Here is a 25,000-nt window from a genome sequence, read left to right as displayed (position 1 = left end):
CTAGACTCTCATAAATGTGTTTTCCTTTATTTTGGTCCAAATTTGATCCCATTTTGTGCATTTGGAACTTTTCCCAGTGAACACAGATAAACAGATTTCCCACAATAAGGCTTCAGTAAGCTGAAAGTCAACATTTCTGATGTTGATGTTGCAACTAAACTAGAGTAAAATTACAGAGGAATACGAACAATGTGCAGATGACTGAGCGATAAAGTAGGCAATTCTGAGCGAGTCTGCCATGGAAGTGATGAAGCTTCTTTTGATAATCTCAGCTGGTTGTCTAGAACTTGTTGTGTTACTTTAGGCCAGTTTTTAAAAAAATTATTATTCCATTGACCTCAGAATCAGTTTTCTTTCCCCTTTTCCCTGACATACACTGTATCAAGTGAATTTTGGCGACTGCAGGTCTGTTAAGCCATGAATACGTGAGTTTGGCATTTTACTATTTTGCATACATGAGGGGTAAATAGTATCACTGCGCTTGATTTGAAAACAAAAGATTTGATTGGCTGTGACCAAACCCTATTGTTTATTAGCCAATCATGATCCAGAATTTTGATGTGTAATTTGCAAGTGTATTACACTTTTTGCACTGTGTTACACTTGAACTGCACTGCTCTCAGGCAATCAGAATCGAGTAATTTTTTCATGTATATTATTACATTGTGAACGTGCTCCATCGCTTTTTGTTGCAGTCAGCGACGTCAAAATGTCACGCCAGATGACACTTGGCCGTTGTGGCGGCTTTTAAAAATGCATTTCTTACATAAACACTGTGATGGAAACGAAAGTACCCGATTTTGGTTCAACTATTTTAGAGAAAGAAATAATTTTATATGGTTAAGTTAAAAATGTATAATAATTATTATTGTATTGTATTCACAGATTTTCAACACACAAAATTATATTGTTATTTTGGCCTTAGGTTTATCCTTAAAATTTCGCAAATTTCAGTCTCGATATTCCTATAAAATATATTATAAAAAAAGAGTGTAGCATTCAGGTTTAGCAAAGCAACGGTACATAGAAGTGAGTAAGACACAAGATATTTTTCCTGGTGGTAGTCGAACTGTGAACTTAAGCTATAAGATTGAATACACTGGAGACTAAGTCATTCTTTCCTGTGATGTTTGGAAGTTTGATGGGTGGAAGCTTTTATAAATGCAGTTTGGCAATACTTGGCAGAATTGTGAAAATGGGTGTAAGAAAGTTGGAAGTTGACATTATGTTTCTCAACACTGAGACATTAGTGGCTGAACTTTGTGCAATGAGATTTATGTGTGAGGGACTTAATCTAGATTTGGAATTGTTGTGAGTTTTCACTCTTACATCTACCCTGCGAGCAGCTGGTTTCTCCTGTGCTTCCCGAGAGAGAAACCACTGTGAGCAACTGTTAGTTTCCCTGAGTAAGACACCATCCAGCACCAAGGACGAATAAATTACATTTAAACCAGTAAAACAAGTTAGTAAACTTGTTTTGGTGCTTGCGCATGCATTCAGCTACGTAACTGCTGCATTTGGGCAAGCCTACTGTGTAGTGATTTCCTGCGAAATAAAACAAAGTGATGTCAAATACATCACATGGGGTGTGACGTACTTCGCACATGCTCAATGGAAAATCAAACGGTTGCTCACAGTGGTTTGATTTATCTCAGGAAGCGTAGGAGAAACCAACTACTGGCATTAAATGTTTACAGGACCTTGTGCTTAAGCAATCTCCAGAATGTTTGGCGGCATTCTGCTCAAATGCAATGCATCCTATGCGCAGTGCATTCTGGTTAATTGTGATGCATTCTGGGAAAAAGTGGTGAATCTGAGAATTTGTCTTAGCTTCTCATGATGGTTCATCTCAAAATGACTGTTGTAGACTTAAAATACTGCAGAAGGGTGGTAAGGTTCAAATGAAACCTCATGCATGGTGTGCCAAACACTCTTGAGTGTTTAATTTATTTTCTTTAGGAAAATAGTTTGTGGTTCGTAATGAATTCTACAGATGATTAGACTTTCATAGTTCACCTAGTTGGGGATGAATAACCTTGGGACTTCTTTTATATCACTTACATTGCATTGGATGTTAAAGAAGCCATAAACTTGTAACTGTTTGAAGGGCACTGGTCACAGAGTTTCTGCTGTAAGTTGTTGTCTGATCTACGAGGCAATGGTGATTAAGTAGCTTTTGCCTTAAAATACCTGGGCTACCTGGAAGGCAAAGTGTAGTTAATTGAAAAATGATAATAAATAACCCAATGTATTTTTCACTGACAAAAATTTGTGTTTTGTTTAGCATGCAAGGACAGAAAAGGTGACGAATAATCTCAATCCTGATTTCGCGAAAGGAATCAGATTGGATTACTACTTTGAAATGGTTCAAAAACTGAAATTTTTAGTTTATGATGTTGATAATGAGACAAGCTCTCTTGGAGATGACGATTTTCTTGGTGAAATGGAATGTACACTTGGACAGGTATGTTTTCTGCTTTTCAACATTAGATTCTCTAGTCTTTTCAAACAAGGAGTTGTTAAGTTGTAAACCTTATCTCAGAACTCCTGTAATTTTCTATAATTAATAGACCCATATCACTCAATGTCCAAACAAAAGATTTTGCCTGTCGAACCTCTCATTCAGTGTGAGGCTGGACGGGCAAAGACAATGCAAAGACAAAGCCTTTATTCCCCACAGACTCCAAAATGGCCGCCGAGTGGTAAAGGTGAATTGTGTGTCATTTAGTCCTTATTCTGTCCTCATTCTTCTGGAAGATGGGCATCTACAGGCTGTATGACCCCATGGAGAACTGGTCTGATAAATTTATAGTTTTGAATAGTTTGTATAATTATTACATCTAGGTATTATAAAAAATTAAAGGGGTTGCATTGCCTATATATCTCCCGGGGGGAGGGGGGGGGGGGGCAGGCGTACTCCCTATAATGACCTATACGTGGCGGCTCCATCCGAAAGGGGTACCTTTTTCATGCTTATATGAAAGGGGAGGGAAATCTGTCATTTAGGTATTTAAAAGAGCCTTTCATTAAAATGTTTCGTACCCACATATGTTATGAATGTACTGTTTTAGTTATGTAATGCAGCATGAAAATGACAAGAAGACTTATTACCAATAACGATATTGTGCCAATTTCATATTTTCAGTATTAACAATATTGATGGTCCGGTACATGACATTCTTTTTAAGGTAGTCTCAAAGAAATCCTATGCTCAGACCTTGAAAATAAAAGGACGCAATGTGGGAACAATAACAGTGAGTTCAAGAATTTACACAGTCAAGCAATAATTATTGGTTCTTGAAATCTCTGCATGGTTAATATATTTGGTACCTGTTCAAGAAGCCTAATTGTAATTATAATTAATAAAATTATTGTTGATCATTATTCTCTTCTTTTCCAGGTTTATGCAGAAGAATTAAAAGGGGGGAATGAAATAGTTCACCTGACATTCAGATCAACAAATTTGGATAATAAGGTACCACAGAAATAAAACAATGTCGTTTAACCCATTGACTCCTCAGGGACCCCAGGATGCCCCCAGTTGATGAGTAAAATCTGTTGAGTCTCACTCCCAGGAGTCAATGGGTTAATTGAGGAGACAGTTTTTGACTGGTTAACCCATTCACTCCACAGGGACCCCAGGATGCCCCCAGTTGATGAGTAAAATCTGTTGAGTGTCACTCCCAGGAGTCAATGGGTTAATTGAGGAAACAGTTTTTGACTGGTTAACCCATTCACTCCACAGGGACCCCAGGATGCCCCCAGTTGATGAGTAAAATCTGTTGAGTCTCACTCCCAGGAGTCAATGGGTTAATTGAGGAAACAGTTTTTGACTGGTTAACCCATTCACTCCTCAGGGACCCCAGGATGCCCCCAGTTGATGAGTAAAATCTGTTGAGTCTCACCCCAGGAGTCAATGGGTTAATTGAGGAAACAGTTTTTGACTGGTTAACCCATTCACTCCACAGGGACCCCAGGATGCCCCCAGTTGATGAGTAAAATCTGTTGAGTCTCACTCCCAGGAGTCAATGGGTTAATTGAGAAAACAGTTTTTGACTGGTTAACCCATTCAATCCACAGGGACCCCAGGATGCCCCCAGTTGATGAGTAAAATCTGTTGAGTCTCACTCCCAGGAGTCAATGGGTTAATTGAGGAAACAGTTTTTGACTGGTTAACCCATTCACTCCACAGGGACCCCAGGATACCCCCAGTTGATGAGTAAAATCTGTTGAGTCTCACTCCCAGGAGTCAATGGGTTAATTGAGGAAACAGTTTTTGACTGGTTAACCCATTCACTCCTCAGGGACCCCAGGATGCCCCCAGTTGATGAGTAAAATCTGTTGAGTCTCACTCCCAGGAGTCAATGGGTTAATTGAGGAAACAGTTTTTGACTGGTTAACCCATTCACTCCACAGGGACCCCAGGATGCCCCCAGTTGATGAGTAAAATCTGTTGAGTCTCACTCCCAGGAGTCAATGGGTTAATTGAGGAAACAGTTTTTGACTGGTTAACCCATTCAATCCACAGGGACCCCAGGATGCCCCCAGTTGATGAGTAAAATCTGTTGAGTCTCACTCCCAGGAGTCAATGGGTTAATTGAGGAAACAGTTTTTGACTGGTTAACCCATTCACTCCTCAGGGACCCCAGGCTGCCCCCAGTTGATGAGTAAAATCTGTTGAGTCTCACTCCCAGGAGTCAATGGGTTAATTGAGTAGACAGTTTTTGACTGGTTAACCCATTCAATCCACAGGGACCCCAGGATGCCCCCAGTTGATGAGTAAAATCTGTTGAGTCTCACTCCCAGGAGTCAATGGGTTAATTGAGTAGACAGTTTTTGACTGGTTAACCCATTCACTCCACAGGGACCCCAGGATGCCCCCAGTTGATGAGTAAAATCTGTTGAGTCTCACTCCCAGGAGTCAATGGGTTAATTGAGGAAACAGTTTTTGACTGGTTAACCCATTCAATCCACAGGGACCCCAGGATGCCCCCAGTTGATGAGTAAAATCTGTTGAGTCTCACTCCCAGGAGTCAATGGGTTAATTGAGGAAACAGTTTTTGACTGGTTAACCCATTCACTCCTCAGGGACCCCAGGATGCCCCCAGTTGATGAGTAAAATCTGTTGAGTCTCACTCCCAGGAGTCAATGGGTTAATTGAGTAGACAGTTTTTGACTGGTTAACCCATTCACTCCTCAGGGACCCCAGGATGCCCCCAGTTGATGAGTAAAATCTGTTGAGTCTCACTCCCAGGAGTCAATGGGTTAATTGAGGAGACAGTTTTTGACTGGTTAACCCATTCACTCCTCAGGGACCCCAGGATGGCCCCAGGATGGCCCCAGGATGCCCCCAGGATGCCCCCAAGATGCCCCCAGTTTACGAGTAAAATCGTCTGGAGTTAATAAACAGAGTAAAATCTTTTGAGTCTTACTCCCAGGAGTCAATGGGTTAACATTACCATGTCAGGTTGCCACTGTTTCCTACATGTACATGTTTGTAGTCAAAATATTAATTAATTAAAGATCTAGAGAAGAGACATGAATTCCAAGTGGATTATAACCTTTTTCTGAAATGCCAGCAGTTGACAGAAACTGGCATAAACTGCGTGATGTTGTGGGATTCTTTTCATGGCAAAGCAGCCAACAGGCTGGACTCAAAAACAAGCAACAGTATTTGGAAAGTCTCAAGTACTACCTAAATATTCCCTTGTTTGCTTCATAGGATTTCATGGGAAAGTCAGATCCATTTCTTCAGATTTCTAAAGTTAAGCCTGATGGCGGAACTCTGCTTGTGCACCGAACTGAGGTAAATCCAAGGAGTCATATTTTTGTGAAGGTGATCCATTATTTACTGACACTAACTTTGAAGATTATAATAAGGTTTGAAAGTAACATTATTATTGTGAAGAATTTTAAGGGTTCAAAAGCAGGCTATGTGTATAATGTTTCCTTTGAAATCTTGTAAGGAAGCATTAATTTAGTATGGTTTGGTTCCCCTTGCAGGGAGAAGGCAGTCTCTAGCTAAGACTTCATTCAATAAAGTGTGTAATTAAGGATAGCACTAGTCTAACAAGCTTGCCTAAAAGGAATGCCTGTAGCTATAAACTAAGGAGGAAACACCCTTTCAACACCAGGTTCAACCCAAACAGACTAATAAGGACACTTTTGTCATAAAAAATGTGTTTAAGGTGCAATTTTAATTGTATTTGTAATAATTGTTATTCCAAGTTTGTATTGTAGTTTGTATTGTTACAGTATTACATTATAGATTTGCAGGTTTTTACGAGATATTATAGTTTTAATAAAATACTGTAAATAATTATATAACTCAACCTTGGGGTTGCAACTTCATTTTAATAAACCATCTATGTATCTCTCCAAGTATCTATGTACCTCATTTTTTAGCTGATTTTCTTTGTATTGATGCCACAGGTCATTAAAAACAATTTGAATCCATCTTGGAAATCATTCAGCATCCCTCTTCAAACTCTGTGCAGCGGTGACTATGATGGAGGACTAAGGGTAATACTGGTCATGAAACAATGCCTAGCTGTATTATAGTGACCTAGGTTTTCAGTTGCACTGAGGCTGTGTTGACAAACCTTGAATTGATAAAGAGTACTTTTATCTTGTACCTAGTGTTGTACATAAAAAAAGCAAAGAGGTTTGTATAGTGATGATGCGAGATCGAGGTTTTCCTCTGGGTATTCCTATTTTCCTAGGCTCGAATGACCAGTCGTTCTGTGCGCCTGCGGTCCTTCATGCACACCACGGCTGGATCATTGGCCCAGCCAATTGTATTTTCTTCCTATCAGAAAGTCACCTGCCTGCTAAGTACAAAATACAATTGTGATGGGTGCTATGTCACGTACAAACAATGCGGACCAGTGATCTAGCCGTTCGTTGGGAGGAGGATGTTAAGCGCAGTCCCAAAATGGCTGGAAATCGAGCCTATGGTTTTCCCCTCTCCTCAAAAACCAACATTTGACTTGATTTGCATAGATTGTTGATTTCAGTTTACAGTGTTCCCAATTAGTGCTCCAGCGCTAGAATGACTAGACACTTAAATAAAGTTTCTTTTCATTACAATGCACAATTTCCATTGGACCAAAAATTCTGGAAATGTCTGGAAAGGAATTGCATGGTCCTGCTCTGGTTCAGTTCGTGCTTTGTTTATTGCTTTATTATATTGGTGGAAATCATTAATTTAAAGTGATTGGATTCTTAAACCAAGATTTAGGGTGAAATAAAAAGCAGCCAATGTCACTGGCTTCCACTACATAATATTTTGTAATCCTGAGTCACATGTACATGTAACTCAGTTATAACAGCTGAATGGTCTATTCTGCCATCTAAGGATTAAACTGCGCCTCTCTGCTTTTTCAATGGCTTTCTAATGCTTTTAATTTTTTGACGCTGTTAGATCGGCTGTTATGATTATGACGAGGATGACAATAATGATTTGATTGGCTGCATGGATGTAACACTTCGACAACTGATTGACGCAAAAGAATCTGGGGTATGTAGTCAGTATGAAGAAAGGTTTCTTGTAATTTTTGTGTTTGAATGTGACAGATTGATTGCTTTGATTATGATGGTGATGGATCACATGACTATATCGGAGGAACCAATTCAACTCTGCGGCAATTAATAGAGATGAAACACAACGCGGTAAGGTGACATAAGACCAAATCATCTAACTCAAAGTTGTTAACCCAATTCAAACCCTTTGGGACTAAAACGTTTTGTTCTAAGTACATTTCCATATCATTTATATGTGAATGCTACCTTATAATAATGGAAATACAATAGACAAAGAATCTTAATCCCAGGAAATTTGAATAATTTGGGTACAAGATTGAGTTAGCTGATTTGGTCTATGATTTAAAGTTACAATTAGCAAGCAAATACATGTGAAATTCATTATGTGTACGTATGCATGCAGCATTCATTGGTTATTTTGCCATGATCATACATAATTATGCCCTCTATAATTATGATAAGGTGAGTATTACCTCCGCCCCTGTTCCTAGCTTTAATTTCCTGAAGATAAAGTCTCTGCTTACGAGCCAGAAGGCCCATCAGGCCAGCACTTATCTCCGGTTTCGTTAGCATGAAGCGACTTGGAGTATTTTTATTCCCCCCAGGATGGGATGCTAGTCCATTGCAGGGTTACCCCCCGCTTTTCGCCAGTACCCATTTATACACCTGGGTGGAGAGAGGCACCGTGAGAGTAAAGTGTCTTGCCCAAGAACACAACACAATGTCCCCAGCCAGGACCTGAACCTGGACCACTCGATCCGGAGTCGAGCACTCTTACCATGGGGCCACCGCACCTCCCGCTAATTTCCTGAAGTTGCTCTCCCAATTTTATAAAACAGTTTGTGATTCTTACAAGTACTGTATTTGTTCATAAAACTATTAAAGACAGTTTGCCTCCAGGAATTTGTAAGTTTCTGTCCTGCTTTCAAAACTCCCAATGTACATCTAAACTTCTTTTCTTTTTTCAGGGGAGTCAGGATTGTTGTAATAAAATTTGCTCCTTCTTATATCCATGCTTGTGTTCATAAGTTGAAGAGTTGTTTACAAGTGTAAAAAGTGGCATTTTCTGGTGTAAGATTAAGAAAATGAGACAAATAAGAATGTTGCACATGCACTGTCACATCCCAAAACGCACTTTTTAAATTTCTTATTCAATTTTTTTTAAATTTTAGTTCCCTTAGTTCTTAAAAACCCCTAAAGATTTTTCTTTTTATACTTTAATTTCTTTTGAAATTCAGTCACCTGGGAAACTTCCTCAAATTTACCTCTCACTGGTGAGGCTGGTCTAAAACAAATGTCAAATTCCGTAGGTCAAGACTAGATGTCCCTGCTGCACTGATGAAAAACTAAAGCCAAATGTTTCCCCCATGAAACAACATCAGGGGCTACAGGAGACACTTATTGTTTTGTTTATTTATCTGTAGCACAGTGACATGTACACTGACCTGTGACACACGATCTGTGTGTTTTAGACCTGCTGCTTTCCCCTACACTAACACTTAGTCAAATACCTAAGCTGTCAATAATTAAACTGTTATTTTTTTTTTTGACTAAACAACAGTTATTATTGTTGTTGTTGATTTCAGAAGGGACTTGACTTGGTAAATCCCAAAAAGAAGCAAAAGAAGAAAGGATATGTTAATTCAGGAGTCCTTTATATCAGTCAGTGTGATGTATGTCTCTTACATTTTTCTTGTATATAATATACATGTATTTGTGCTACAGTGCCACAGTTAATATTGTGCAATTCTGCCTCATTTGTCAATATTATCTTTTGCAATTTTTAGTTCCCTTTTGGTTGGCAGATAGTTGAAGGACATAGTTATACCAGATTGCTCTTCACATCTGCTAATTTTGTTGAAATGAATATAGGGCACTACGCTCTGTGTTTTTGTTTGTGTTTTTCTACTGTAAATTTATTTGTGTTCACTGTTTTTTAGCCAATCCTGAGAGCTTTAATAATAATATTAATAACTGTGTACTGACTCATAATCAGATGCCTGCAGAGCTTGTATCTGGTTGCTAATATGCTTTTGTGTTGTGTTTGATTGGTATTAGTAAGTTATTTTTAGTTAAAAAACAATGTTGAAAGAGGGGGCAAACGACTTCAAAGTTTAAACACTTTTAAATTAAACTCATGAAATCAACATTGATTTAACTTCGATTCACTGTTGAAAGGGGGAAGCAATCGGTTCTAACATTGCTATTGAACAACATCGAATGGATGTAATGAAGTAAATTTTGAAGCCGTTGGCTCGGGCCTTAAGAGATTCATCTCTAGTACATTCACTCTATGATGATAACAAACAAAAATGAAAATAAATCTAATGTTCATTCTTCAGGTAACAAAAGTTCACACGTTTTTGGATTATATAATGGGAGGATGCCAAATTAACTTTACGGTAGGATAAATCAATGATGCTTTTTTAAATTTGACACAAAACAGCAGTACAAATACCTACAAGTTATATTATCTATGACTACCATATACATGCTTACTTACAAACACTTACATACATCAACTTGGAAAACACACCTACTTGCAATTATTAATGCTCACTTCACTACTTACTTGCACTTACTAGAAATTATTTACCCATACACTCCTTTGAAAAAAAAAAAGGAAAACAAGGATAAATCAACAATTTGCTTGATTGTACATCAGTTTTAAAAATAATAATTTATAATCACATGGCGATTTAAAGAATTTAACAGTTTAACTGTTTCGTCCTTAATGGGTTCCCATTGACAAGTAAAATCTTCTGTCATAAGACACGGTAAAATCATTAAGTGTCACTGTTGGGAGGGGTAGAGAGGAGTTTTTTCCTGGGCATAAAGTAATGTTCACCCCATGGCCCCTTAGGGGCTAGCCATTGACAGATAAAATTGTCTGGCATTAGACACAGTAAAATCTATTAGTGGCTTTGTCTGGAGGGAAAGTCTCAAGGTCTCTGATAATTATTATTAGTAGTATTTTGTGGAGGTTACATTGCTCAGTTGCTAGGACTCCTGACTTGCAATCTAACGGTTCTCATTTAAATCCTGCTCTGGACTAGTCAATCTTGGTAGTCAATAATAATTGCTCACCTTCTTGGTCTCATTAGCCAGGTTACTATCTTTCAGTCAGTCCCTTGAAAGAACAAACTGTTATTGCTTTATTAACATGTTTGACATATTAAAGGAATAATGTCATGTATATACTATGTAGTTTAATGTGATAACACGTACATATGTTTTTATTTATGTAGATTAGATTAGAATGGAGTGAAGCAGGGCTGTGTCCTTGCTCCAACCCTCTTTGGCATCTTCTTCTCTCTGCTCCTCTCCTATGCTTTCCGGGACTCTGAAGACGGAATCTTCATCCACACTAGGAGTGATGGAGGCCTCTTCAATCTGTCACGTCTCCGGGCAAAGACAAAGGTGCAGAAAGTGCTGATCAGAGAGCTCCTCTTCGCTGACGATGCTGGAATAGCAGCCCACTCGGAGGCAGCACTGCAGCGGCTCATTGACAGCTTTGCAGCTGCCTGTACAGAGTTCGGCCTCACCATCAGCCTGAAAAAGACACAGGTCATGGGTCAAGACGTCAGCAACGACCCGAGCATCTCGATCGGCGACCACACCCTCGAAGTTGTGGTCAAGTTCACCTACCTCGGGTCCACCATCTCCAGCAACCTCTCCCTTGATGCAGAGCTGAACACGAGGATTGGCAAGGCAGCAACAGCATTGGCCCGCCTGACAAAGAGAGTGTGGGACAACACCATGCTCTCCACAAACACCAAGATGAGAGTCTACCAGGCCTGTGTACTGAGCACTCTCCTCTACGGCAGTGAAGCATGGACCCTCTACTCCTACCAGGAACGCAGGCTGAATGCTTTCCACATGCGCTGCCTCCGCAGACTCCTTGGCATCACCTGGCAAGACCGTGTCACCAACATCGACGTCCTGGCCAAGGCAGGGATGCCCAGCATATTTGCCATCCTGACCCAGAGACATCTGCGCTGGCTTGGCCATGTCACTCGAATGGATGACGGCCGCATCCCCAAAGACATGCTGTTTGGGGAGCTGGCCACTGGCACCAGACCCACAGGACGTCCAGCCCTCCGCTACAAGGATGTGTGCAAGCGTGATCTGAAGGCTGGTGGGTTCAACCCCTCCGACCTAGAGTCAGCAGCCTCGGACCGATCTGGCTGGCGGTCCACCACACAAGCAGTCATCAAGGAAGCAGAGGAGAGGAGAGCAACCCGCTGGGAAGAGAAATGCCTTCGCAAGGAGCAGCTGCTACAGTCAGCCCCATCCCAGACAGGAAGACAGGAGCCGGTCTTTACCTGCAGCAGATGCAACAGGCAATGCGGGTCCCGCATCGGCCTTTACAGCCACACCCGGCACTGCAACACAAAGTGACAAGCCTGGGCACAGTCTACCATGGTCTCTCGAGATCGACGGAGCCATCAAGCCATCAAGATTAGACAGTATATTTTGATACTCAGTAACGCAATGTAGAATATAAACAATTAAAAGAACCTATTGGCTGCACTTGGAAATTGCCATCTGATGTGCCTTCTGACAGTTGGGATTCTTGAATAGATCATTCATGAGCTGGTAGCCGTCAACACAAGCACAACGTTCTGGTGTATAGCTCAGTCTGTAAATCTTGGAACAGTTCTAATGTTACCATTGATAATCTTTTATATCACTTAATTGATTTCACTTTTGTTAAGACCCATAATGATCTTTCATACAATTTTCATTTATCACTTACCTGCATCATTTTTTTAAAATATTTTCCTTGAAAATCCTGTCAAAGTTAGGGGTTAATTTAGTGTATTAGTTTAATTTATTTTGTTATTTTTAACAGGTAGGTATAGATTTCACTGCATCAAATGGTGACCCAAATGATCCTCGATCTCTACACTATATGAATCCTTATGAACCCAACGAGTACGTCAGGGCTTTGGTCGCTGTTGGAGAAGTCTGCCAGGACTATGATAGGTATGTTGGGTTTGCATAAAATTTAAAATATTGTCCTTAAATTAAAAATGTAAGAGCATTTAACAACCTGACAACAAGAACTAATTTACTTTTAAAATTATCTTGACTAGGTTAGTTCAGTAAAAACATAGTTAGTTTGTTAATAACTTTGTTTTTTCTTCTGTTTTCAGTGACAAATATTTTCCAGCCCTAGGATTTGGAGCGAGAATACCTCCAAATATGCAAGTGTCACATGAGTTTCCTTTGACGTTCAATCCAACCAATCCCTACTGTCATGGTAATAATGTAATGCACCTATCAATGTTAAGCCCGATGGAGGGGGGTCTGGCTAACCACGGGAGTTTGATTGCGAAGTCTGTCCCCACGGTAGGGATTTTGATCGTACGAAAGGACATTTGACCACCTTCACTTGCCGCTGGGTGGGGATGTTGACCAATTATTTTGTCCCAGGGGTGGGGAATTTGAATTAAAAAAAAAAAAAATCAAAATCCCCACCCCATGCCTAACCCCCCTCCCTCAGGCTTAACATTGATAGGTGCATAATATTGATCAGTCTCCCTTTCCAGAAAAATGTGTCCATGTTTAGCACTCATGCAAGGCCTTATCCACATTTACATGTTTTCAGATGTGCCTTTTTCGATGAAAACAAGGCATGATTTTGTTTGGCAAACTTACGCTCAATTCCAGGTCAACTATGAAAATGACAGTGCCCTGTGATTGAGTGAAGACCGTCAATAAAACTATCTGTCATCTTATCCTGTTCCAGGCTTCCAGACAATCGGGAAAGAGAAAAAAACTGCGTGCGAAAAACGAGTGGCCGCACCTCGACCCAAGCCCCCACTCGTTTTTCGCACGCAGTTTTTTTTCTCTTTCCTGACTATTTGGGACCCTGGGACAGGCTACTGTCATCTTTGATTAATCCTCTCCAGACCCAAAAACCAAGTTCTAAATTAGCAGGGATTTATTAGATGCACATTATTACGACGATGCCCTGTCGTTTTGAAAGTGATTATTGTATCCTTGGCAAATAGGAAGCATGGCAATCTTTAGACTAGCTCAGGATATTTTTAGTGCTGGGCATGTGCACTGGGTCTGGAGGTCAAATTTTCCTTAGTGCGCATGCTAAAAACAAAAAAACCTCTTTTTTTATATTTGTCATATTCGTTGAAAGCTAAAGCACTTAAGACCCAGAAGTGGTTGCAGCCTAATTGTAGTAGTTGTCACGTTGCGTGACACATGGTGTAGCTGCCAGTTTTCTGAAGCTTAATTACTAAGAATCAAGGTTTGACCAGGATTAGCACTAATCAGCCTCTGCACAACCTTTCTGCTTGAAGGACTGATCTAACGAATCACAAACGTTCCTTTTTTCTAGGGATCCCTGAGATTGTAGTTGCATATCAGAACTGTATTCGCCAAGTGCAGCTGTATGGGCCGACAAACGTGGCGCCGATCATTAATCACGTGATCAGATTTGCTGAACAGGCTGCCAAGGACAGCACTGCATCGGTTTGTGTGATCTCTTTACTCTAACGTTGTATCATCCTTCTTAATTAACGGTATTAAATGTCTGCTGGAATGTTAGATGGTTGAGTACACTGTTACTACAGCCTGTGGAAATCATTTCACACAAGTTGCCATTCAAGCCAGTCAAGGGGTTGTTAACAGCCTCTACATCTGTGATAAGACACGGCCTAGTTTACCAAGGGTGGTAGAGCACCAAGTCTTTATTTTAAATAAACAATCCGAACTAAAATGCAAATTAATATTCTTTTCAAATTGTCTAGCAATATAATTCAAGGCCCAGCGTCCGCTGCTCCCTGAATAGATTAAGCATCGCGTTTAAAGCCACGAAACCGAAGTTTGCGTTTTGCCCAAAGTCAGGGAAACTTGTTTAATTGAAGCTTATTTAATAATTCTTCTACGAGGGCGCGCTGGATATGAAGTGATGGATAACGCGCCGAGTTGGTTATAATAATTTTATATCCAGCAAACCCAAGTAGAATAATTGTTTTATAAAAAAAATTTCCAGGATCAACAATTCTTCCACGTTGATTTTATTTTAGTCAATTCGGGCCCTAAGGCCCGATTTAAACGTCGCATTTTACATGTGCTGAATCTAATGCAAATGAGAAAAAATCTATTGTTTCCGCTCATTTGCATTATAGATTCGGCAGATGTAAAATGCGACGTTTGAAACGGGCCTAAGCGGCTTTTGTCGGCCATTTTTTCCCAGAGCTGCAAAGACGTTTTCAGCTCGCTTTATTGCTGACGCATTCCTTGACCATATTAGGTACAATAGGTATACGAACTGATAGCAAGTGTCCGGCGAACCAATGAAAATGCTGGACCTCATATATCCGTAGTTCAGTTTTTATTAATTACAGATATCGAACAACTTCTCAACAAAGGGAGAGACAAATCAGAATAAGACAAATTTCATGCTTTTATGAAAAGACGGCCTCCAGCCGTTTGACATGTGTTGTTCCAAGCAAACGCGATGTCAGTCTCCTCTACTACTCAAACTCTCTAATGACACAAAGTGACCCACTCCGGATCGTTACCTTTCGCTCCATCTCTCTCTGTTCGCTCAACAGCAATACTATGTGCTTCTTCTTCTGACGGACGGTGTATTGACAGACATGGAGGACACAAAAGCCGCTATTATCAAGGCATCACGCCTGCCATTGTCAGTGATTATTGTTGGAGTCGGTCAAGCTGATTTCAAAGATATGAATGAACTGGATGCTGATGAAGGAAGGTATAAGCAAAAAGAAATTTAAAAATGATAACAAAACAACCTCACCTGTCAGTGAAGAGGCTCAGTGTTTGTGTCACCAACCTTTCTCTTGGTCGTATCTGGCTTTTTTAATTTTTAGTTTTGTTGCCTTAGGCGCTAACCACCTTTTACCTCGCACGGCGCAGCCTTGTTTTTTGGCAATCTGATTCTGTTTTTTATTTATTTCTTTAACAGATTACGTTGCGGTCATCATTATGCCGATAGAGACATAGTTCAGTTTGTGCCTTATAGAGATTTCAAAACGGTAAGAACATGTCACGCAGATGATGTACAGAAATAACACGTCGTTAAGGGTCTCTGTCATGTTATTTTAGGGTGTTTCGGGGAAATCTTTAGTTAATCATGAGATTAAAACTCGAAAATGGTAAGTTGGAATTCCTTTACTGATAAAATTATCGTTGCCTCACAAACAAGATGATTCTGAGCATGAACGACCTTTATCCAGGCGATTTGCCATAAACTTGAAAAACGTCGACCCGACTTTTTTCAAGATTACCCACATGCAAATAACCTGCAATCAGTTTCAATCTTGTCCGTTTGTGTCCATCCACGCTTCTCTTTGCTTTTGTTGTATTTCTTTTATGTCGATCAGTAGTTTTAAGTGATTATTGCAATGTTTCATTCTACTTTTTGAGAGTTTGGGTGTCATGAAATTTCATCAATTTGCGTGACATAGCCTCTTTAAGTACACTCCTATTTTCAATAAGCGTCACGAAGTGTCCCCTTGCTCTTGTCCCCAACTTCAACGTCACTCGTGTCTTAGAATACAAAAAATCAACGTCACAAAGCGTCCTTTGGGACGCTGCTCGTCACGATAATTATAAAGATCTGCAACTGCACTTGCCCTAACCTTAAAAATAATGTCAACGGTATCACTTACCTGATGGTTTGAAAGAGACAGCAAAGGCATGGAATTAAGGACGGTGCCTACTAATTCAAAGGTATTTTTGCGCGGTTTACTGACTATGCGGGAAAAGCAGATCTTAACAAGTGTTATTGAAATCCAAAAAGAAAATTGGGGGTAACCACGCATTTTTCGAAGATAATTAATCAACAATATTTGTAAAAAGCCTTAAAATACAAAGCAATGTATGGCGTTCTTTTCCAAATTCAAGCTTTATTATCTCTGAAAAATGCGTGGTTAGCCCCAATTTTCTTTTTAGATACCAAGAACACTTGCTAAGTTCTGCCTTCTCCGCATAGTTTTGAACCGCGCAAAAATATCCCTGTATTAATAAGCACCGCCGATAGGAAATCCGAGCATCTCAAGATGCGCAGAACGTATGCGCAATAACAATAGTAGGCACCGTCCTTAATTGGGCACTTGTTGGTGACAAAATTGGTCGTGTTTCTAATTACGCGCTTTTCTTCACCTTCATGCCGCCATGCTGGACGTTTCATTGACGCATAGGGTGGGGGTGGGGGGGGGGGTGTTGTGGTTAGGGTAGTCTGCTTTAGGGAACAGACAAAATAAAGAGCGATCACTCAAAGCCAGCGAATTATGGTCGATTCTCTCCTTTGAACGTAGTCGCGGGCTATGTTTCTTTTTGCTTACATTTCCGACATTTCTTATTGTCATTGTTTTTCTCGTTTTTGTTTTCGTTTTAATAGCAACCGCCTGCCGTGCTCGCCAAGCATGTGTTGGCAGAAATTCCCAAGCAGGTACAGGAGTACTTCACCAAGCGTGGCCTCGCTCCTATGCCACCAAAAGGACCAGCCCCTCCCTCCTTGGGAGCTCTGTGATTCCTAATCCCTGCTTTGGGCAGTCTTAATTGTTAGTCTTTTTCGGACATCATTCACCAAACTACCAATTAAATTTCCATGTAAATTATAATTGAGTGTGCTCGTAAGTCGGTCGGGCGTAAAATACCATGGTAATTTTGAGCATTGAATAAAATAAAAGAAGCTAAATCCGCATGATTTAACCCTTCTTAGTCGCGAAAAGTAACTTATTCACTCAGTTTACAACGTTTTTGAGCAACAGTGAAATAGCGTTGTATTATATTCCGATCAAATACACAGTAAGGCCCGTTTTAAACTTGCCGAATCTAATTGTTTTCGCTCATTTGCATTAGATTTGACACATGTGAAATGCGAAGTTTAAAACGGACCTAACTGCCTTAAAAGTTGTGCAGTTTGTCGCGTTATGCAGGCGTAACTGAAACTCAGCACGTGTTTACTCTAACTGTGGCTTCGTCGGTATAGTTTTCATATGCATAAAAAAGAGTTATTACAACAGCCAATCAATGCAAAAGCAAACAGTCAATTCAACCAATCACAACTCAATTAGGGGAGAAGGGAACTTGCTCTAAGGGTCACTAAAACGCGACAAAGTCACAACTGGTTTTGCTGTCGGCAGCTCTGATTGGTTGAAAGTACATCTCAAGTATTTCGCCCAATTAGCATTATTATGTGGCATGGGGCCGTGGGCATGGCATAATAGACCACCCTTGATATATTAAAATTCAGCTTCATAGTGAGGCTGAGAGGATACAAACAGAAGAAATGAATAAACATGTTCATTCAGTTTCCTTTGTTTGTGTCCTCTTGGCCTCGCTGCCAAGCTGAATTTTAATATATCGGAAGTGGTTATGCATAATGTCAACCTCGTTCCCAGGGCATTTTACCGCGGATGTAATTATTACACGAGCGGCATAATAAGAAACAATTATGTGAAGCATATATTAGGAAAAGGATTCTTAGGTAGTTATACAGTATTGGATATTAAAATGAAAATAAAATCAAGACTGCAGCAAATTTAGATTAGAGGTGTTTGCTTGACTTTTTGCCGTTTAGTTGCTGTGTAAGTTTTGTAGAAATGTCAATTTTCAGTACAACTTTTGAAGGAGGAACCGAAGCAATACATGTAATTAGTGATGACATGAAAAGTCAAGGACACGATTTAGCTCGGCTCCGTAAGAGTCTAGCGGCCATGCTGATCTTTCACGAGTGATACTGATAAAGTTCCTGAGAAGAAGATATATGTGCCTCTTCCATCCCGAGTTTCGTTTTCTCTTGTGTCTGAAAAATAACAGAGCCTGGTTTCGATAATACCAGCCAGTGGCTGGGGTCGTGCTCTCGCGGAAGACGTTCCTCTTTTTGCGCACTCAAACGATCGAAATATAAGTATTCAATTTTCTGAATCTCTAGAAGTATTCATTCAAGAGAAATACAAGACTGACGATAGGAATTTTGGGTTGGCGCGTGGTTGGAGCACCAGCCTCAACACCCTCTTCTCTGCTCCGAGAGGTTTTTCTCCGGGTACTCTGGTTTTCCCCTCTTTTCAAAAACAACGTTTGGTTTGATTTGAGTTCATTTGAGTTGATTTTCAGTGTATAGTGACCCCAAGTAGTGCGCATGCGCTAGAGGACTTGACACTTTTAAAGTTCATCATCCGGCAACTCTCTTACGTCGTTGTTAGTAGTGGATTGGTGTAGAATTCACACTTCGGTGGCAACTGGCACACTCGTCAAAATGCATTGACTTTGCTGTTGGACGTAACCAAGACTAAAACAATGTTCTCAGTGTGCTTTGAAACTTTCCTGTGCTGAGACATTTTGCTGTCGTCAGACTTGTTATTAATCTATTAGTTATTCTAATTTTGGTGGCGTGTTACGCTTAGAAAGTCCGCTGCACGGGGAGATTTCCCTCATACAAGTTCCCGAATTGCATCGTTTCTCTTAGCCGGCAAGGCCTTCGCACGAGTTTTCGTGCTCAGCCTTTGGCAACACGTTCCCGCCCATGAATTCAGAATTATCCTGAATTGTTAGACCTAATTTGATTTGAATTCACTATCATCGTGAATTTTGGACACCGTCTCGGAATTTGTGGTAGCAAAGATAAGGCGAATAAAAAATTGTATCCGTGGATTGGACTTGAACCCGGAGTTTCTACTCTATAGGAAACGCTTCTTTCCGCTTTACCGCTGAAGATCAATACACCGCCTTTCTCAAGAAAAGAACATTCATTTAAGTCTACCACAGAATATCGCTGCTGAAGAGTAGCGTGAAGTTTGGAAACCGACCTTTTGAAGTACTTAATGTTGTTTTTTGTCGAGTGATGATACAGCACGATCAAATAGTGTTTAAGATACTGTCCCTGAGCAGCTAGCAGTGTTCTGAGTGTTGTGGTCAAGTGGTTAGGTGATGGGTTAATCACTATTCCCAGGTCCGAGTCCTATGTCCATACACTTGGCTTGTGTTTTCAAACAAATATGACCATTTCCCATAATCCATATCAAGCTTTCAGTCTTCTAAGTGAATTCAAAGCAAATTAACAATTCAGGATAATCGCGAATTCAAGGGCGAGAACGGGTTGCCTTTGGCGGCTAAGAGGGCTGGGCAGCTCTAGGAAGGAGAATGAGAAATTCTTGAGCTCTGCATGAAAACCGGAAGGGAACACTTTGCATACCAGAACATTTGTCTCCCAGACTTTTAAACTAATTTTCTCGAATTGAGGAAAGATGATTGGCAATACACTGAAATGTGGTAGAGTTTCTTGGGACAGAAAACTGAGATCACCCGGCCAACTTACAGAGACAACAAACTATTGTTTTTTCAACGCGGCTTTATTTAAGTCATTTGTCTTAGTTAAGAACAGGTCAAGTACAACAAAGGAGAAATACAGTAACAAATACCCATGAACTCGTAATAGGTAATATTTTCCAGAAAAAAGATCTTTAAAGACGTGACTTTGTTAGACGACAAAAATCCAGTGTTTAATACTTGTGATCCTGCGTTGGTAAGTTAACAGAAAGTGTTTAAATTTAAGCAGTAAATAATAGAGAAAGAGCAACTTCAAGTTTGGTAATATAAATTACAGTATCAGCAGATTTAAGTACAAAGTCAGAATGCTTCATATGTGTATAGTTAAAAGTATCCCATGAAAAAGAGTAGCCTGAAAATAAAAGGAAACAACATGATTAGAGTATGGAAGTTTTGGTTTGACTTCGCTTGATTTTCACTAGTTGTTGTGTACGCTCGAGTCGCTCGATAATAATAATAATAATAATAATAATAATAATAATAGTAATTTAAAGAGGAAGCTCCCGTCACATACGCGATTTTCAGGGAGGTCCTTGCTAGCTAAAATAAAACTAAAAACTACTACACTAATTTTTTTACAAACAAAATAAAAAGACTAACTATGAATGACAAATCATGTTAAAAATGCTTAGCGATTAAAAACTTCTTAATATGACGCTTAAAATTTTACATCGAATAGACTTCTTAAGCATTGGGAAGAACTGTCCAATCGCGTTGTTCTTTTACCCCAATCTGAGCAACTCTTTGGAGAATAAGGATCGAGAAACTCATTTGAGAATTAGGCAAGATGTCATGACTTTTTTCTATTATGTTCAGAAATGATAAAATGAAACCATAGAGCGAGTTTTTTTATTTTGGCTAATCACAAAGGACGGAGACAATCCAGTAAACCAATCAAAAGCCGAAATAATTACACGTAGCCGACACAAAGCGCCGGAAAATGTGCACGCGTGAGCCACGATTGGTTTTGGTTTCAGTTCTGGTTGGTTCAAAAAGTGGCACGAGAACTTTGAACCAATCACTGAGTAAAGTAATGCAAAACCAAAGCTAATTACTTTCGACACTCAATTAAAAACCGCGCAGTATCTGACCTGTTATAAAATACTGAAAGCAGTTAGTAATCTTCTTCGTTATCGCCGTCATCGGCCTCGTCTTCCTCTTCGTCTCCTGATTGACTCCCTTTTCTAAGGACGGAAAAACGATCAACTCAGCCATAAAAATTAGACTATTGTCGCCAGTAGAGCTCGCCTCAAATCTTCAAGATTTTTGTCTTTAATAATTACACGCATCTATCGCAAACATCTAACTAAACGCGCGTGTTTATCGATCCAGCTCCTCTTTCGTGTTTCATCTCTTAGCTACAAGGTTAACTCGACATTAAGGGTTCACGTCACATGTCAGTTATCTACGGTAATTCAGTGCTATAACACGGCAACGCTTTGGACTTGAAATGCGTTAAATATCATGAGATGAATCCTTGAAAACCATCGTCTAACGTTGTTTTGGTGTGAACATGCTTTTCACAAGGGAGATAAAAACAATCTTTAAACGATAAGATCAAATAAATTTATCCTGGTCTTGAAAGAATGGCATTTTCTTCCATAAGCGACAACGGCGTGAAAGTACTTACTTCAACACACAGATGACCACCACAGCAATAATCACAACGAGTGGCACGACCACTGCAGGAATGATAATGCCTATGTTGCTGCCGCTGGACTCTTCGACCTTCACTTTCTTTTGTTCTATCTTTACTGGTGCTGGAGTAAGAAGATTTAAAGACCGAAAAGACGAGAAATGATGAGAAGGCATTATTTGCATCCCTAAGATCACTGCAATCGTTTTCAACCCCAACGTCATCACAGAACACAATAAATGGCAGAATGTTCACTCACACAACTTAACTCCCTCACGTTTGGTTGACGTAGCAGCCATATTAATTTATTAAAAGAAAAGAAAGAATTTGCTTAGAGCTCGTTGTCTCTCTCGTCCAATCAAGGCCTCCGTTCCTCTGTTTTGCTTTCTCTTTGTCATTGCATTTAATGATTCGAAAGCAAACTCTTTTCCAGGGAACATTTTTGACAGCAGAGCGTCTCTGGGGGGTAGGGTGGTGGTAGTGAAGAGGGTTGAGAGTAAGGGGAAGGGGCTCTAATCCTTTCAGGGATCTGGAGGCATCCACACCCAAAATTTCTAAAGGAACTCACAAGCTTAGGAATGCTGTTTTTTTTTTTTACAATTTAGCACCCCACCCAAGCCTCAAGGCTTATCGTTTCTACCCCTTTCCTGTCCTGTAAACCCATAAGACTGGTGATCGACATGGTTTGTTCTAAGGCACCTTTCTTCTTAATTTTCTGGCAAGTCTCTCCGTTTAGAGTGTATCCCTTGGGACACTTGCAGTAGTATAACCCCTTTCCGGCTGGCATACAAGTAGCTTTACTGTGACAAAGCCTCAGAAGTCGAGCATGATCACATGGTTTTTCCATATCTATAGGAAAGAAAATTAAACACACAAATTTAATCAGGATGGCATTATTCAATTGATAGTGCGCGTGTATAGTTATGGCTATTTGCCCGGATCTGTCGGTAGTCATTCTTACCTATGCATTGCCGTTCGGTCTTGAGAAAAATACTGTGATGTGAGCACACGCAAAACTTTTTGTCATAGTTCTCGTAATGACCGCGGCATGCTTTTGCTCCACCAGGACAATTAGATTCGGAACAGCTAGTTGCAACCTTTTCTGTGTACAAAAAAAAAAACGATCCAACGTCAGCGAAAAAATCTGCAGAATACAGCTTAAGTGTAGAAATAAAATATGTTGACACTGAGTATTGCACTAATAGACATACTTATCACGTCCAGTGATTTTGCGCATTGGACTTTGATCTTGGGCTTCTTGGTTGCTTCCTCGTCCGTTTCTGAAAACAAAAAGAAAAAAATAAGTGACATGGAACGCAATGAAATTGACCAATCCGAAATTTTACGCCCATGTGCCAACCGGAAGTTTCTTTAAGTCGCGATGACATAACCGAACTCCAACACTGAAACTCTTGAGATCTGCTGGAAAACCATGGCTTCCTGGCTCACGAGTGTCGCCGACTCACCTTCAACATCTTGCTCATCGTCTCTCTGTTTCAACAATGGTTTTACATTCTTGTGTTTAGGAAAAGCAGTCGTCAGAACAATACTTGTCATAAGCAAAAAGGCTCCAGCGATGAAGAGGAGTTTCCACGACTTCATGGTTATGTTGCGCTTGATAGCTTTTTAATTTTCATGCGTCACTATCCAAATTAAAGTGCGCGCGCAATGCTAATTATCTCTTTATCTCTTAAGTAATTCCTGATAGGGAAAAAGACTGGGGCTGGGTGATTTTCTCACAACTGTGCAAAGTGCACTGGGACAGGGTGCTTAGTTAGATTTTTTTTATGTGCCGCCTCTCTGTTGGACAACTTAACTTGTTATTATATTATTACCTTATTATTGTATTAGTGAATTAATTAGTGTTAGGCCAAAGTCCTCTTACAATCTTAGATCGAATAGAAGTCTGTTACTTGAGTCGCCCAAAGAGAAAATGTTTTCCGTGCTTGGTGCCAGATCCTTTTATGCCGCTGCGCCATATTTGTGGAATAGTTTGCCCACTGAATTGCGCGAAATTCAATCACTAACTATTTTTTAACGTAAACTTAAGAACTACCTTTTTCGGGAAGGTCATTTTTAAAGCGTTTTAGATTAGTAGATTGATTTTATTTAGTTTTTGTTAAGATTGTCTGATCCGATTCACCCTTTTATTCAATTGTATTTTACATTTTCATTGTATCTTTTCATGAAATTTATACCAACAACAAGCTACCACAACTCAGCTCAAAGTTACTCTTCAGACGCCTGCTCTGCAATGTCACCAAGAACACAGTTTTCAGTTTTAATGGCAAGCTATATAAACAAATCGATGGATGCGGCATGGGCAACCCACTATCTCCAGTCCTTGCAAACATTTTCATGGCTAAATTAGAAGCTGACGTAGTCCGACCTTTCAACCCGCCATTTTATGATCGGTATGTTGATGATTGTTTCTCTAAGAAGAAAAAGAACGAGCCTGATGCTCTACTCGAGCGACTAAATCACTACCACCCTAACATTGTTTTCACTGTCGAGGAAAACCCCGACCATTTTCTCGATACTGCCTTTAGTTATACCAACAAGTTCAATTGCAGCGTCTTCAAGAAGCCGGGGAAACTACCAACACATTGGAAATCTGAGGTCCCTACCAAGTGGAAAAGGAATTGCATCACTAGCGCACTCTACAGAGCCAAACGCATCTCTACCGATTTTGACAAGGACTTAAAAACTCTAGAAACTTCTTTCATCAATGCAGGTTACCCGAAACGTTTTATTTCGCATACAATCAACAACTTTCTAAACCACTCGCCCCAAGATGACAACATCATTCCGAATTTTCTCTTCGAAGAACGAAAGAAAGTTTTCATTAAGCTCCCTTTTTGCAGTAAAAACGAAAAACTCAGTAAGACGTTTATTGAAAAACTCAACAAGTTCACTAATTTCAATTTTATTTTTATAATCCTGTGGCAAACAAGGCAAATCAAAACCCTCTTTAACAACAAAGACAAAAACACTCACAGATCCAAAGTTGTTTACAAAGGTGATTGTTCTTGTGGCGTTGATTACATTGGCGAGACTGTACGAAACTTAGCAGTACGAATTGCGGAGCATTCAAATCCTGCGCACACTTCTGAACCTGCAAAACACCTGCGGGAAAACCCATCACATGCTTTCACTTGGCGTGTTCTCTCCTCGGCACAGACTTTTCACAAGCGTAGGATCGTCGAGGGGCTAATGATCCAACAATTCCGCCCCAGTTTGAACAAACAAGTCATTTCTTATGTCTCCAAACTTTTCCCTTTGGGAATTACATGAGATATAAATGTACGCGCGGACGGTCACCCATTTTAACCCTGATGATGGCAAACAGCCGAAAACGTTTGGTTTGAACATTTTAATTTTTTAACTTTTAGCCTTGTATATAGAATATATTTTACTAAGCGAACATTATGGACATTGTATCTTTAATTTATGCCATTTTTGTTTCTGTAGGTGTTAATTGTAAAACGCTAC

General features: G+C 40.0%; 2 protein-coding genes across 3 annotated transcripts in view; one reads left to right on the top strand and one right to left on the bottom strand.

Moving 5' to 3' along the window:
- LOC138056572 (copine-3-like) overlaps positions 1-18,089 on the top strand; it is a 19,617-nt gene extending 1,528 nt beyond the window's left edge. Inside the window, exons 2-15 of one of the 2 annotated variants that reach the window (XM_068902391.1) lie at positions 2,285-2,464; positions 3,189-3,254; positions 3,401-3,475; positions 5,723-5,806; positions 6,433-6,522; positions 7,576-7,671; positions 9,129-9,215; positions 9,885-9,944; positions 12,398-12,531; positions 12,702-12,808; positions 13,904-14,037; positions 15,126-15,289; positions 15,503-15,572; positions 16,940-18,089. In XM_068902391.1, the coding sequence (XP_068758492.1) occupies positions 2,285-2,464; positions 3,189-3,254; positions 3,401-3,475; positions 5,723-5,806; positions 6,433-6,522; positions 7,576-7,671; positions 9,129-9,215; positions 9,885-9,944; positions 12,398-12,531; positions 12,702-12,808; positions 13,904-14,037; positions 15,126-15,289; positions 15,503-15,572; positions 16,940-17,071 (1,479 nt within the window). In that variant the 3' untranslated portion in view covers positions 17,072-18,089. Of the gene's footprint in view, positions 1-2,284; positions 2,465-3,188; positions 3,255-3,400; positions 3,476-5,722; positions 5,807-6,432; positions 6,523-7,423; positions 7,520-7,575; positions 7,672-9,128; positions 9,216-9,884; positions 9,945-12,397; positions 12,532-12,701; positions 12,809-13,903; positions 14,038-15,125; positions 15,290-15,502; positions 15,573-16,939 lie in introns of both variants that reach the window. The other variant, XM_068902393.1, reaches the window with a different exon arrangement.
- On the bottom strand, positions 17,122-23,458 carry LOC138056573 (uncharacterized). Its single transcript, XM_068902394.1, has 7 exons — positions 22,975-23,458; positions 22,720-22,788; positions 22,470-22,610; positions 22,208-22,357; positions 21,503-21,632; positions 20,964-21,056; positions 17,122-20,224 (listed from the first exon to the last, which is right to left on the bottom strand). The coding sequence occupies exons 1-6, from the start codon at positions 23,108-23,110 to the stop codon at positions 20,987-20,989; spliced, it is 696 nt and encodes a 231-aa protein (XP_068758495.1). The 5' UTR covers positions 23,111-23,458; the 3' UTR covers positions 17,122-20,224; positions 20,964-20,986.
- Between the last annotated feature and the right edge of the window lie 1,542 nt (positions 23,459-25,000).

The sequence above is a fragment of the Montipora capricornis genome, chromosome 7, assembly GCF_036669925.1.
Source record: "Montipora capricornis isolate CH-2021 chromosome 7, ASM3666992v2, whole genome shotgun sequence".
NCBI classification, from domain to species: Eukaryota; Metazoa; Cnidaria; class Anthozoa; order Scleractinia; family Acroporidae; genus Montipora; species Montipora capricornis.
Note: the sequence above shows the minus strand (reverse complement) of the source record. Positions and strands in the feature narration are given on the sequence as shown.